At 41.9% G+C, this 12,799-nt stretch overlaps 1 protein-coding gene across 2 annotated transcripts; it reads right to left on the bottom strand.

Moving 5' to 3' along the window:
* Positions 1–6,552: 6,552 nt before the first annotated feature.
* LOC134009705 (caspase activity and apoptosis inhibitor 1) lies at positions 6,553–8,650 on the bottom strand. Of its 2 annotated transcripts, none has more exons than XM_062449321.1 (6): positions 8,438–8,650; positions 7,968–8,171; positions 7,759–7,843; positions 7,572–7,635; positions 7,384–7,448; positions 6,553–7,240 (listed from the first exon to the last, which is right to left on the bottom strand). In XM_062449321.1, exons 1-6 carry the CDS (start codon positions 8,546–8,548, stop codon positions 6,765–6,767), a joined length of 1,005 nt encoding a protein of 334 aa, XP_062305305.1. In that variant the 5' UTR covers positions 8,549–8,650; the 3' UTR covers positions 6,553–6,764. The 2 variants fall into 2 exon arrangements, with proteins under 2 accessions (XP_062305305.1, XP_062305306.1); XM_062449322.1 differs by having other exon boundaries at positions 7,980–8,171; positions 8,438–8,648.
* Between the last annotated feature and the right edge of the window lie 4,149 nt (positions 8,651–12,799).

The following is a 12,799-nucleotide window of genomic DNA, read 5'->3' as shown; positions in this document are numbered from 1 at the left end:
GTACCCATTTTTGTTTTCAAAGAAGACATTTTGCGCCGGGTCATTCCATGTGCAATAGATTCCATCATGGTGGAAATCCCTGCAAGGGAGTGATCAGTTGTGCTTTTTGGAAATATTTAACGAAATGGGCAGTGTAAAACTTTTTGTCAATGGCAATTTCAGTTGCTTGAAACGCAGCATGCTTTGAAAACGAAGCGATGAAAGTATTGACACACCTAGGCCGATACCACTTCCCCTTTCATCATCGATCTCACACAGGGCTCTACTTCTGTGAGTTGTACCGACAGTGAGAGAGTAGTCTTCAGATCCCATCATTTACCTTTTCCATTGGCGTGGATCTCAGAAGCCAAATCCCAAAGGATTTCATCAAGTCTAAACTTTTAAATAACAAACAGTTGCCTCCTTCCAGCAGCCCCTGTCCTCCATCTTTCAAATGAAGACGTATGATGAGGTTAACAAGCACACTAGTGTCAAACGGATTGTTTCGCATATTCAGCTGCGGGGAGCCATTACTCTCTGGCTCTGCTTGGTTTTGATTGAGACTCATTTTATTATGTCGTCTCTCCTCCATGTTCTGCTGTGTAATGAGTCTGGTGTTGCGATGATAAGACCTTGATAAAAGATCCAAATAGGCCATCATGACTTCTCTGCTACACAGAATAATAACCGCTATTTGGTAAATGTTGGGCTTAACTTTCGTTGGCAGAAGGACCTGTTTTTATTTACGGCCAGAGGCTGTAATGATTAGAGGATGATCGTTTTTTGGGGGGGGGGTTCTGTCTCCAAATGTCAAACGTATTCAGTCCTTCAACTTGGCACCAGGGCTTCCTATATCATGTATTGCATACATACACCACAGCATTCATTTTTTCTCATGACTCTCAATAGAAATGACTTCAATTGCTCAAACTGCTGACTGGCCATTTGTACTCTGTAAATTGCATATGACCCTACAAGGTTATTAATATAGAAGGAGTCGCAAAATGGAGGCTTCACCATGAATGAGCCTGAAAATGCCTTATAACTATCATGATGAGTTTTGAAGTCAAATACTTGACTGTGCCACATATTTTCCTAATTACATTCCTTCTATTAGCATTAGCCAAATCATTATCACGTTTAAAAATTAAATGTATTTTTTATTTATTTTTATTTGTGAAGTCTAATAGAACTGCTGTTGCCTAACAATATCAGTTGGGGTTTGAGATGAGAGTTATTCTTAATAGGGATCAAATGTTAATAAATGTCAGTCATACCAACTGCAAGCTGATACAGCTATGTGTTAAGACAACATTGTTAGATGGATGCATTTTGTAACTGTTGCAGGAGCAATAGTTTGTTTTTTAATGAGGCGCTGAATGATTTTAAGTGCAATACATCAGATTGTAAATGTAGCACAGAACTGTATTTCTTACTCGTCTTTTCAAATGGGAGAGTGATTGTTGCAAACATGATTGTGTGCATAGCCTGAAAATCATGATACCTGTGATGACTTGCAGATACTTATAACTATAACAGCCTTGTACCAACCAAAACCCTTAGAACATCCTTCGGTCATTAGAAAAGTATTATGCAACAGAATTGTATTATGCAACAAAAGAGATTAATTTGGAGTTGTACTCCACAACGGGGAACATTTATGTAAATTAACACATCGTCTCACTTATCAAAATAGAACTGGAAGGCACCTTCATCTCAGCACAACTTAGAAACAGAGAAAGAGAAAGCCATTTTGAAAAGCCCTCGATCCTCAAAACGCTGTGGCTTTTAAAAGTCACTGCTTCTGATTGTTTTGCCTTCAAAATGACATTAAAGCCACAAAAACACTGTCTCTGTAACACCCTTCGCAATCAAAGAAGGGGACAAGCAATCACATTTGGATGCGCCATGCGGACGTTAGCTGGTAATTGGCTGTCAACACGTTGGGCTGAAATAACACTCTATTCATATGTCGTGATGAAGGCAGAGTGGAGCTGAGAGCTGAGAGCTGGTGTGTGTGTGTGTGTGTCTTTTCTAAAGCTTTTTGTGGTATTCGGTTGCTGTTAAAATGTCTTGGGGGTACATCAAGTAGTTGGACCGGCCAAAGGTTTAACCGATCTCACATTGATGCATAAAATATAGATATACACTATATGGTGAGTCTATGGTTCAAATCTACAGTCCTGGTTGAGTATGATGTACCTTTGCTAAACAAATGACAACCTACAGGCCAAGGAAGCTTGCCCTGGTTAATAAAGAAAAAGATTACTTGGGAAACAGAATATTGCTATTTTAGAAATATTGGGCCCGTGTGAATACTATTTTAGTCAAAAGAGCTGGGTTTGGTCTTTACCAATGAGACAATGTAGCACGCCTCACGTTGAAACATTAGACAGGACCAGTAAGCCATAGCAGACTCAGTGGAAACACTGACAGAATATCACTGGGCAGTCATACGCTGTTCTTGACATCCCTTTTGACAATTACTTATGTAAGACTATTTCTTGCCAGCTGGTAGAGGAACCATTTGACAGGTTTATCACAAGTTTGACAAAAGTAATTTACTCAGCACCATCCTTTGCGACTCTTCCGGGAATAGATCATCCAAATAAAAAAGAATGAGAAGCCTACAGGGAGTCTGACAACTCAATGTCTCCCAAGCGCCAACAGAACTGAGGTGCTATTCACTCACCATCGTAAACGTGGGAAGAATCCAGGGCCATATACACAGTGATATATCTTCCATCTTGGGACACTTTGGTAGTCTGTAGATGTTCTGAACACAGCTGGGGCTGGAATTAAACAGCTGTTAAAGTTTAGCCTGCAGGATAGTGTCTTAGATTAGACGCACACACAGCTTAAAGCAGCATATATTTTTATCAAAGAAAGATATATCAAAAACATATAAACATATAAAACAAGATATCCAGGAGCATTTGTTTTAATTAAATGGCCATCCCTTTGATGGTTTTAATTTCTGTTGAATCAATAATAATCAGGATTATAATCTTCAAAGATTCTGCTCTGAGGACTTCAGTACATTCACAGTGCAGTCATGACTCACACAAGAGCTAGTTTGGCAATTTAGCAGAATAAATAGACTGGTAGTATTGCCAGAAACATGACCTTGCACACATTTTGAGGACCAGAAAGTGATATATAGCAGTTTATTTTTTACCTCAACATAGTCGACGTGAGGTGCAGTTCTTCAGATGAACAACCACAAAACTGACAGAAATATTTGACAAAAAGGACTACAGTGATTTAAACAGCAAGCATGAAAACTCATACTGCTAGAACCCTAAAAAGCCTCAATCTTTATGCCTCTTTTTGGAATATTCGAAATGCTGTTCTTTTACCATATAACATCTGCATTTTGAAAAATTCCTCCATCCTTTGACAATTGACTTTCAGATTCTCTTGGTCCTCTCCGCTTGAGTTTTTCCCCAACTGCAAGGCCTGCATTCAAATGGCGCATTAATGCCATCAAACAGTCATTGATATTCCGGCGAGTCAACCAGCGAGCCAATAAAGCAAAATGCTCCTGACTGATATGGAGAGACATCGGGCAGGATGGATGACCTCGTACAATCAAACTAGCATAATCGAATGAAATATCGAAATATTACATCAAAGCCAACTCCCTTCGTGACAGGCTCAGCTACAAGATCAACAAGCACAGTCCTCGGAGGATTGGTGGCGTGCTTTCTGAGAAGACACCATTAGCATGTTTAGGATTATTATTTTTTCATATTTTTTGCAAACTTTTGTGATGTCTGGCTTTTCTTTTTTTTTTACTCCTTGGCCAGTAGGCTAAATGTAGGGCTGCGGTTGTGGTGCTTCTCAAACCTTGTTCTCAAACCTCTGGTTTCAATGCTAAAAGCCAATTCTACACCTGGATTGCCATAAGGTTAACTTGATGTAAATGAAATGAGCACGATGAATCATTGCTCAGGGAAATCAATTCATTTAGTCACTCAGAGTTAGTGCTAAGTTATTTATTGCTTGTCAGCATGTGCTGTTGGTTCAATTTAATTTCATGAAGGAGTATAGAACAGAGGTTCCAGAGAGGTGTAGACAGCGAGAAAAATGACACAGACGCTTTGAGACAAAGCTGTGTGACTGTGTGATTGCTGTGCAATCAGATTTCCTTGGGCTTTAAAATAAGCAAATTATACTGAAAATGTAGAGATTGGCTCTGATGGGCAGATACTCAGTATACTGCCAATTTAGCGTCTTTACAATACATTTATATAGCTGTATAAAAATAGAAGATTAAGTATCGGTCAAGCTGTGTAATGACAATCTTGCACAAGAAGCATTGAAATCACATTGATTGAGTATACACACAGACGAGTACGGAGAATTTAGGAAGCTCTTACAGGAAAAAACCTCTCTGTTTTTTTGTGCCTCAGAACTTGATGATTGATAGCCTGGTGGGCAGACGGCCATCTTGGAAAACAAAACTGAGAGATGCATGCAAAATTTGCCTTTCGACATTTGTTCACAGTTTGGCAGTGAAAACACTCCCATCAATAGTTACGCCCCAGTGTAGGCTAAACACATTGGCAGAAATGTGACCCCTTTGGCTACTCAACTTATTCAGCTTCAATCCAATTTTTATCTTATTAGACAGAACACTTTATTTTATGAAATTGTATTTTATGGATGCTTCTGAATATGGGAAATGTTTGGCAATGAAGAGAATATTTTTTCACCAAAGCTAAGCTGACAGACCCCATGTAACTTTTTGGTAGGGATGTGAAATAAAACATACATAAACAAGATGTTTATCTTTCTTTTTGGTCAGGCTACATTGTTAAGAAAACAAACAATCTTCTGGGACTAAAGTATGTAGGTTAAATCAAAAGATTTTACTTAAAGTAGACCTACATTTTTGCCATAAGTAGATATTTTTGTCCACTAACTTATTTATCTCAGAAGCAGATAGATGAAACCGCAGTGACAGTATCTCAGCACACCACTAAGGGTCCCCCTAGTGCTATAACGTCTTACACCTCTTTTTCAGATCTACATGGAGCACTTACAGATGTGACGAGCTGAGCTGAGGGTGTTTTTAAGTACACACTGTGCAACTGAACTAGGAGGGAATTTAATTTGATATTCTTCCTACTGAGACCAATTAGAATAGGGCATTTTATATTTGGGTTTTTCCTCTTGACAAGCAACTATAGGTTGAAAGCCGAAAAAGCTCCAACAAATTACAATTAGCCCAAGCATTGTCCAAAGAGAACCTATATGCAGAGCACAGCTCATCATTCTTCCTTCTCTTTTCTAGCCCTTCACTTTGATTGTCGGAGCTATTTTTCCACTCATTCTAAATAATAATTCACACCCTAATGCTGCAAAATGACACCAACAAATATTCACCAATCACACACCACGGCCACTTCAGTTTCTTTGTACTCACTTTGCAAAGTGGACATTTTCCCATTGAGATCAGCAATGAGTAACAAGAGATACCCGCTACTAAACCACCGTGTAGAGAATAGCATAATTATATCTGCATTTACCCCCCCACACACCACAGAATAGCCTCTTTTAAATGCAAATACCCAAGAGGCACTTCGGCGCTTATCCTGCATTTCATTCAATCCCGCAGGGTGGGGTGTTTTTTTTGTGTTGTTGCTGGAAACCCGCGTGTAATTGCACATGCCCCAGCCTGACAGTTTACCAGCACAAAGAGGCAGCACTACATTTATGAGGAAAAAGCATAAAACTGTTAGGTGAGAGGAAAGCCTGCTATTAATTCTAGTTCCGGAGAAGAGGTAAAAGCACCGGAAATTAATTCAAAAGCTTTTTTAATGGATCAAATAGGGTAAGTACTTTACTTGATATGGGTGAAGAGAATTGCCCAATTACATGACTTGTTGCCCATTGTAGGGGTTTTATCCGCTTGGTTTGGGGGCGCTGACTGTTCATGTTAAACATCTCTGGAGGATCCTTTCGCTTGACTACCAGTATGTGCTGAACTTGTACTCTCGTCAAGGTCAACACACTATCAACATACTCATTAAACACAAACCAAGTCCTTTAGTTAAAAACAAGATTGTTTGCAAGCACTGCACCATATCCCTGACACATCTAGTTCTTAATAGGTAATTGTCTTGTTAATGTCTGCAAGCAGGTAGTTACTATAACCTGGTGTTGCTCCATGACTGTTAATACAGTGAGGTCAATGAGCCTTACATGAACTCATGGTTTGGTGGACATTCATTAGGTGCACCTAGTGGACGTTCAATAGTCAATGCTTCCTTAAATCCATTGTATTAAACACAAAGGAAGGAGGGTAGAAGTGTACACTTGAGGAATGGGTGGAACAAAGATCTCAGGTATGCAATGCGATGGTGCATGGTGGAGTAACGTCACCACCTAGTGCGCAGAGGAGGCAGTACACCGAATTTCAAATGCATGAGTTTGACACAAACCTTTTCAGACACACCATAACGGCTGACCAACAACAATTCCTTGCCTTCTAATTTAATATCATACTACTATATTCTATACTATCTTGGAAAACCATTCTGTAAAAAAAAGATCCATACAGTCAGGTAAAGAAAGATATTTTATCAAACGTTTTTAGGTTACACAATATTTATCTCACAGATCCATAAATCACTGTACTTTGGTTTCCATACAATATGGACGAATATGTACAAGTACAGACGAAAAAAGAATAGTTCACTCAAGTCATTCTACAATTCTTGTAGAAATGAACATTAGCGCTGTGTAAGGGTATGCAAGTCTTTGTTTGAGGAGAGCTTTCATGATGTCTTGTTCACGTTGTTAGCCTTCATCAGGGCCTTGATGGCCCTGGCTCTCATTTCCAGCTCCAGAAGCTCCAGCTGCTGGACCGAGGGCTGACACGCCGCTGGAGCCGGTCCAGGGAGCGGTGCGCTCTGGACGGGTTGACTCGCAACGAGCACTGGGGCCTCGACGGGTGGTGCTCCGACCAGCTCTTTATCATCCTCATGGCTAGGAGTTGGTGCTAATGCTAGGATCTCATTCACACTTTTGTTTATGTCCTTTTCCAACTCGATCTTGGTCTCTATGGGCTTGTCCTCGACAGGCTCTGGGTTGGCGGGTTCAGACGTTGCCGTGGCAACTTCCTTGGAGGCCTCCGTTGTTTCCTCGGGTTTGATAGCCTGCTTATCCTTGTCTTTATGTCCTTCAATGTCACTATCGTACGCGTCCGCGTTAATGCTGAGGACGTCGCTCTCCTCTCCCGAGCCAGCATCCTCTGTCAAACGACATGAAAGGTTGCAGGTTAGCCTAGACATATAGGGAAAACTTTTTTTTTTTGTAGTACACTGTGGGAAATACATGCTGTATATACATGAAGTGCTGGTTTGAGATCACGCACAAAATGGTGACATGGACAACCTTGCTTATCCTCCGTTTCACAAGTTTCCTTCAGAGAAGACGTAGAATCCACGATGTTGTCCTGCCTTGAAAGTGAAAACGACAACAAATGTTAATCCAAGGATTCCTTCTGTCGCATTCTTTCAGTTAAAGACCAACTCTTATGAGTGCACTACATGGAGTTGTGGGAGTTAGGGGAAGTCACTCACTGGCTTTCAGAAACACCCAGTTTACCTTCCTCTTCTCCTCCTGAAGAAACAGTCAGCTCTTCACCTGTCAAAACAACAACCAGAGTTACAAATACATAGATGGTCTTGCAGGACATACAAAGAGATGACAAACTGATGGAAGTTAGCCAGCAGAGTTATGCGTGTTGCTGAACGCACCCTGTCGTACCTGCAAGGATCTGAAGGAGGTTGGTTTGTGAGAGCTGCTCCAGTTGTTCCAAACAAAGCTTCTTAATCTCTTCCACACAACAACTCTAAAACAAAGAAATAAAAGACAGCAATTTCCGTTTGTGGGAGGAAGTCGCTGTATGGCCCGTTAATAAGAGCTGGCCTTACATATTAATTGAACGCTGCATTCCCGGCTGCATATATATATACCGTGAGAATCACCTTGAGTTCGTCGGGCAGCATTTTCTGCAGCTTCTTGTCCCCAAGCACGTGGAAGCATTGGTCCAGCATCTCTTGTCTGTCGGTTATGTAGGCACTGATCGGTTTGAACGGCACACTCAGGTCCAGTCCTCCCTCCTCGATATCACTGCCAACCTTGTCCAGCTCGGGGTCAGCCAACTCATCCTTTACGTCCTGTGTCAGGGGGTAAAACGTGCTCAACCTGGTGCAGTTACAGGCTACACGTTTACAGTGATGCGTATTCATACCTTTCAACATGTTGACGTCCGTCACAATTTAGCGAAATAACTCAAGGCAGCAATGAATGAATGGGAGCAGTACGCTTCCCATGATGTGGTAAGATAGCTAGATCAGCTACAACCACTGTAATTCACTGCTAGTTACCATACAATCCTATGGTACTAATGTACCTCGAAAGGAGCTAAGCTAGAAAGTCTTACTTCCACGTTGGATTCCGTGCCTCTGGGTCTTCTGTCTACATGCTGCTCTTCTGACTGTGAATGTTTCCTTTTGTAATCCCTGACCCTGCTTGTAGATTTCTTCTTTAGCATGTTTTAAATCTAATAGTTAGGTAGCGGGCTAGTTACTGTTATCAAGCTAACACGAAAACACTGTCGCACTGTCGCAGATAGCTTACGAAACGGATGTACAAACTAGTTCTTCTTCGTCACTTGTCCTAGAACCACGCACTAGCGCCATCTGTTGGATAAACAATGCAAAGCTTACAAAAAGGTCAGGTAGCCTCTTTTCTCCTCAAAAATATATTCTTCCTGTGACACCCCACACCTTCTGTACTACAGACTAAACAGCTCACAGTGAGCAAATAAACATAAGACATAATTCACAACCATTTCATGCATACTGAATTATAACATTTTCACTCCAATTGCTAGACCTAGGATGGTTAGGCCCCATTTTCCTTAGGAAAACACTCAGGCATCCAAAAAAACAAAGTCCACCGTGTAGCTAAACATAGATCCAGGCTAGGGAAGAACAAACAAGACTGACTGTCTTTAGCGGCCAAGCCACTGAGGCATCAGGTGCCCTTGCATTTGTTTCTGCATGACAGAGACTGGGCTTTCAAGGCGGTCTCGGCACCGGTGAGTTGTAAATCACTCTAATTGGTTGTCCTGCCTCTTATCTGGTAAAAAGGCGGGGAGAATATCGCAGGGCCCCCGATGCCTGGGCACCATGGCGACAGCTGTCTCCGGCTAATGCAGGTTGTTATCCTGATGCCATTCGCCAAATTATGCAGCGAATCTGGTGGGGCAGTGAGCATCGATCACAATCATGTCACGCTGTGTTTTCTTAGAAACATCTGCTCCTGTGAGTGGGAATATCGCCTTGTTAAGGTCTCTATGGTGGCACTGGCACAGCGGGCAGGGCCAATGCATTTGGAATCCATGCATATGGGGGGAAAACAACCATCAATTGTGGGTTGTTGACCTGCCAGCGAGTTAGCAGGTAAGTCCAGTCCCAGCTTCATCCCAACCATGGCACGTGGTAATCATGCTGGCCAACCTCGGTTTGAATTCTGCTCATCTTAATGGGTACCGAGCTTTATGTGAGTGGCACTGCCTAACTGTTGGAGCAACTCGTCCAATAAGAGGAGGTTCATTGAATTCAACTGTGGCTAACTGAAAGCTGGGAGTCACTTCATGGGTTCACCTCTGTAGAACGCTATGGTCTGTGGAAATGCAAAATTACCGTTTGATGATGTTTGCACAGCAGAACACAAGGTCAATTGCTTGCCAATTTCTCATTGAAATAACATTTAAATTGATGACAGGCCTTGCTACTCCATTCATTTTAATGTACCTGAAGGGGCTTTTGACCCAATGCTCATAAATTCCAGTAGATCACAACCACCGTTCTCACCACTTAACACCTTCTGACTCACCAAGCCCTACTTTGTCTGAAAGAGAGAGGAGAACACAAATTTAAAACACATACTGCTGAATATATTACATTATATATCAACAATTCAGTTATGTCCCTGTAGTAGCTTTGGTAGTAACTTTGCAACCATATAACCTTTACTTATTTGGTCCAATTAAAAGGACATCCTGGGCTTTATAATTATGTCAGAAATATTAACAATCTTTGGAGTAGGCAGCGTGTAACTAAATCCGATAAGATTTTTTTTTTACGCATTTAGATATAATTTTGTAAAGTGTAAAAACTCAATAAATACATGTCTGTAAAAAAAAGAAAACGTTTTTCCAAACATAAAACATTTGACAACTTCACAAGGAGAAAAAGGTATATATAGCTGCCCCAGTTCAAATACACATTTAACTACCTAAAGTCCAAAGTAACAGTGCAAAGACTGTTATAAGCCCCGGTTTTAAAATTCCAGTCTCAATTAATATCTGTGCCTGGCACTCTGTACTCCGGTCTAGACGAGCCTCGCTAAGACAGCCCTCCAAACAGGCTCTTGTCATTTGATGTCATTGTCACCCCTCTTTCACACCCTTTGCAGCGAGGCACATTCCTGACATTTGTGTTAAAAAAAGAAGGGCTAATGGATGGAAGAATGGCCTGTCTGATTAGAAGGTTTGGAGGTCAAATATGCCGAAACAAAGATACTAAAGTCCAAACATTTCGGACAAATCCAAGGTAGTACTAAAACGACAAGTCTTGTAGAAGAATATTCACATTTTTTATGTTGCATAGTCCTTAACATCATTGAAACACAGGGTACTCCAGTTTCCACACCTTAGAAAGTCTATTCCAGCTTATAATCATGTGAATCTGTTTTTAGACTCAAATAACTCTGTCCTAATTGTGTGGGTGACCATGTTAGACAGAAATCTCTATAACCTAATGAGCCATGTAATTCTGCAAGCTAGACTGACCGAATCAATAACCACCGCCTATGGCTACAAGGGTGTCATAACTGATCGATGCAGCTCTGCATGTGGATCACATTGATATAATGACCTAGCTTTCCCTCTGCCGAGTGCACGGGGTAAATTAAGACATAGATCCAAACGGTATATCATCCACAAATACATTTAATTGGATGTATATTTCCTCCTAGTGATTCTTTGTGTGAGTGGTCGTGTTTCTTATGGTATGCTACACCAGGCCCTTATCCTGAGCTATATTTGGGGTTCCACAAAGTTTACTGACGGAAAAGAGTTCCCATGTGTACACTTATCTCCCAGTACCCTCCAGCATGAGACACATCCCTCTCTGCACACACTGTGAGCCGTCAACAACCAGGCGAGATAAGCTGACTAACTTTGGCTGATTGGAGGATGAAGGCCCGAGGCGAGGAACAGAAAAAAGCAGATGTTTCATCAGTCAGGTTTAAATATAGTATCTGTGGTTAGCTTGACATTGTTCTGTCTCTGGGTCACACATTATGCCACTTCATGCGGCATGTAACTCCCTGTTCCATTAATTACTTCAGCCGGCTGGTGCTATTTAAGAGAACGACTTGTCATTTCCAAGACGGTACTCTGTCTAATCCAGAATCTGGCTCTGGAAGTTAGGTGGAGGTCTAAGGATTCCAGGTCAAGAGATGCCTCCGATGCAACAGAATGCAACCAGGAACTTCCATGGAAATTTCCAGGCTGTTGGGAACGGGGTTGATCCTCAGGGAACCCTCTTTAGACTGGGGAACAAGTCAGGATACATGGAAGTGGAGATCCTGAACCCTCAAACTGGAAGGCCTATGTGTGTCATTGATAAGGTAGTGTGTTTTTGCTGTACATATGTATGGGTATCTGCATGTGTGTTTTTCTCTCCTGTAGTTTATTTACCACTTACTGGGTGTTACATTTACATTTTACATTTAGTCATTTAGCAGACGCTCTTATCCAGAGCGACTTACAGTAAGTACAGGGACATTCCCCCCCGAGGCAAGTAGGGTGAAGTGCCTTGCCCAAGGACACAACGTCATTTTTGCACGGCCGGGAATCGAACCAGGGACCTTCTGATTACTAGCCCGATTCTCTAACCGCTCAGCCACCTGACTCCCTCCCGGGTGTTAGTTCAACTTTGGCCGAGTATCCCTTCCTTGTTTGTTGTTTCCTTGTGGACCCCGGAGTAGTAGAGATCTCCTCTTTTGGATGAGAACACACTTCCCCCTCACAACAATGGGGCGTGCAACAGGGAGATGGTGTCTGATAATGGAACTGAGCTAGTGTCTGCAGCCAGTACAAGCTTAGTCATGACAGATGCAATAATATAAAGTCCCTATACTGTCTCTCCTGTTGACAGATCCAACACCAGCCTTAGTGCCAGGAGAAGAGAGAGAAAGAAGGGGCGAGAGCAGGAGAGAGATTGAAATGGAGGGAGAGGAAGAGAGATAATATGGCCCGGTGCCAGTACCTGTTGGGTCTCCTGTGTGGACAGTGATTTATCATAGAGGCTGACTCGATAACAGAACCCCTTGCCCTTCCCTCCTTTCCTTTTATCGAACCTTTGCGATCTCTACTCACAGTGAGCCACACTCCATCCCGGCTCTCTCGTTTAGGGTGGAAGGATTTGTGCAGGTAAAGTCGCCTGCATTAAAGGACTTTTGCGGCATTAGCAACTGGATTAGACCGGTTTTAAGCTGAGCTCCTGTGTTTTATCAGCAGCCTCGGCTATGTGTCCTCAGTAGTTAAGGTGTGTTCCCTTGTATCAATCGTTTCCCCACTTAACAGGATTTGCCTGCTGGGGCTGATTCGAAATCCATGGCCTGTTGAAGTGGATCCTTTTTTATACTTCTGAAGTTCTCCTACTTAGGAAGTGTAAATCACCTCTCAATCCAATTAAGATTGATCTGATTTGTGATATGTTCATGCATG

This window comes from Osmerus eperlanus, chromosome 23 (genome assembly GCF_963692335.1).
Source record: "Osmerus eperlanus chromosome 23, fOsmEpe2.1, whole genome shotgun sequence".
Classification (NCBI taxonomy): Eukaryota; Metazoa; Chordata; class Actinopteri; order Osmeriformes; family Osmeridae; genus Osmerus; species Osmerus eperlanus.
This window is presented reverse-complemented; position numbering and strand designations above follow the sequence as displayed.

Excerpts from the sequence above, each read along its gene's own strand:
- LOC134009705 (XM_062449321.1), bottom strand. The coding sequence starts at position 8,548 with ATGCTAAAGAAGAAATCTACAAGCAGGGTCAGGGATTACAAAAGGAAA. Across the intron at positions 8,172-8,437 it reads GCACGGAATCCAACGTGGAA|GACGTAAAGGATGAGTTGGC; the intron begins GTAAGACTTTCT and ends CCCCTGACACAG. Across the intron at positions 7,449-7,571 it reads CTGGGTGTTTCTGAAAGCCA|GCAGGACAACATCGTGGATT; the intron begins GTGAGTGACTTC and ends TTCACTTTCAAG.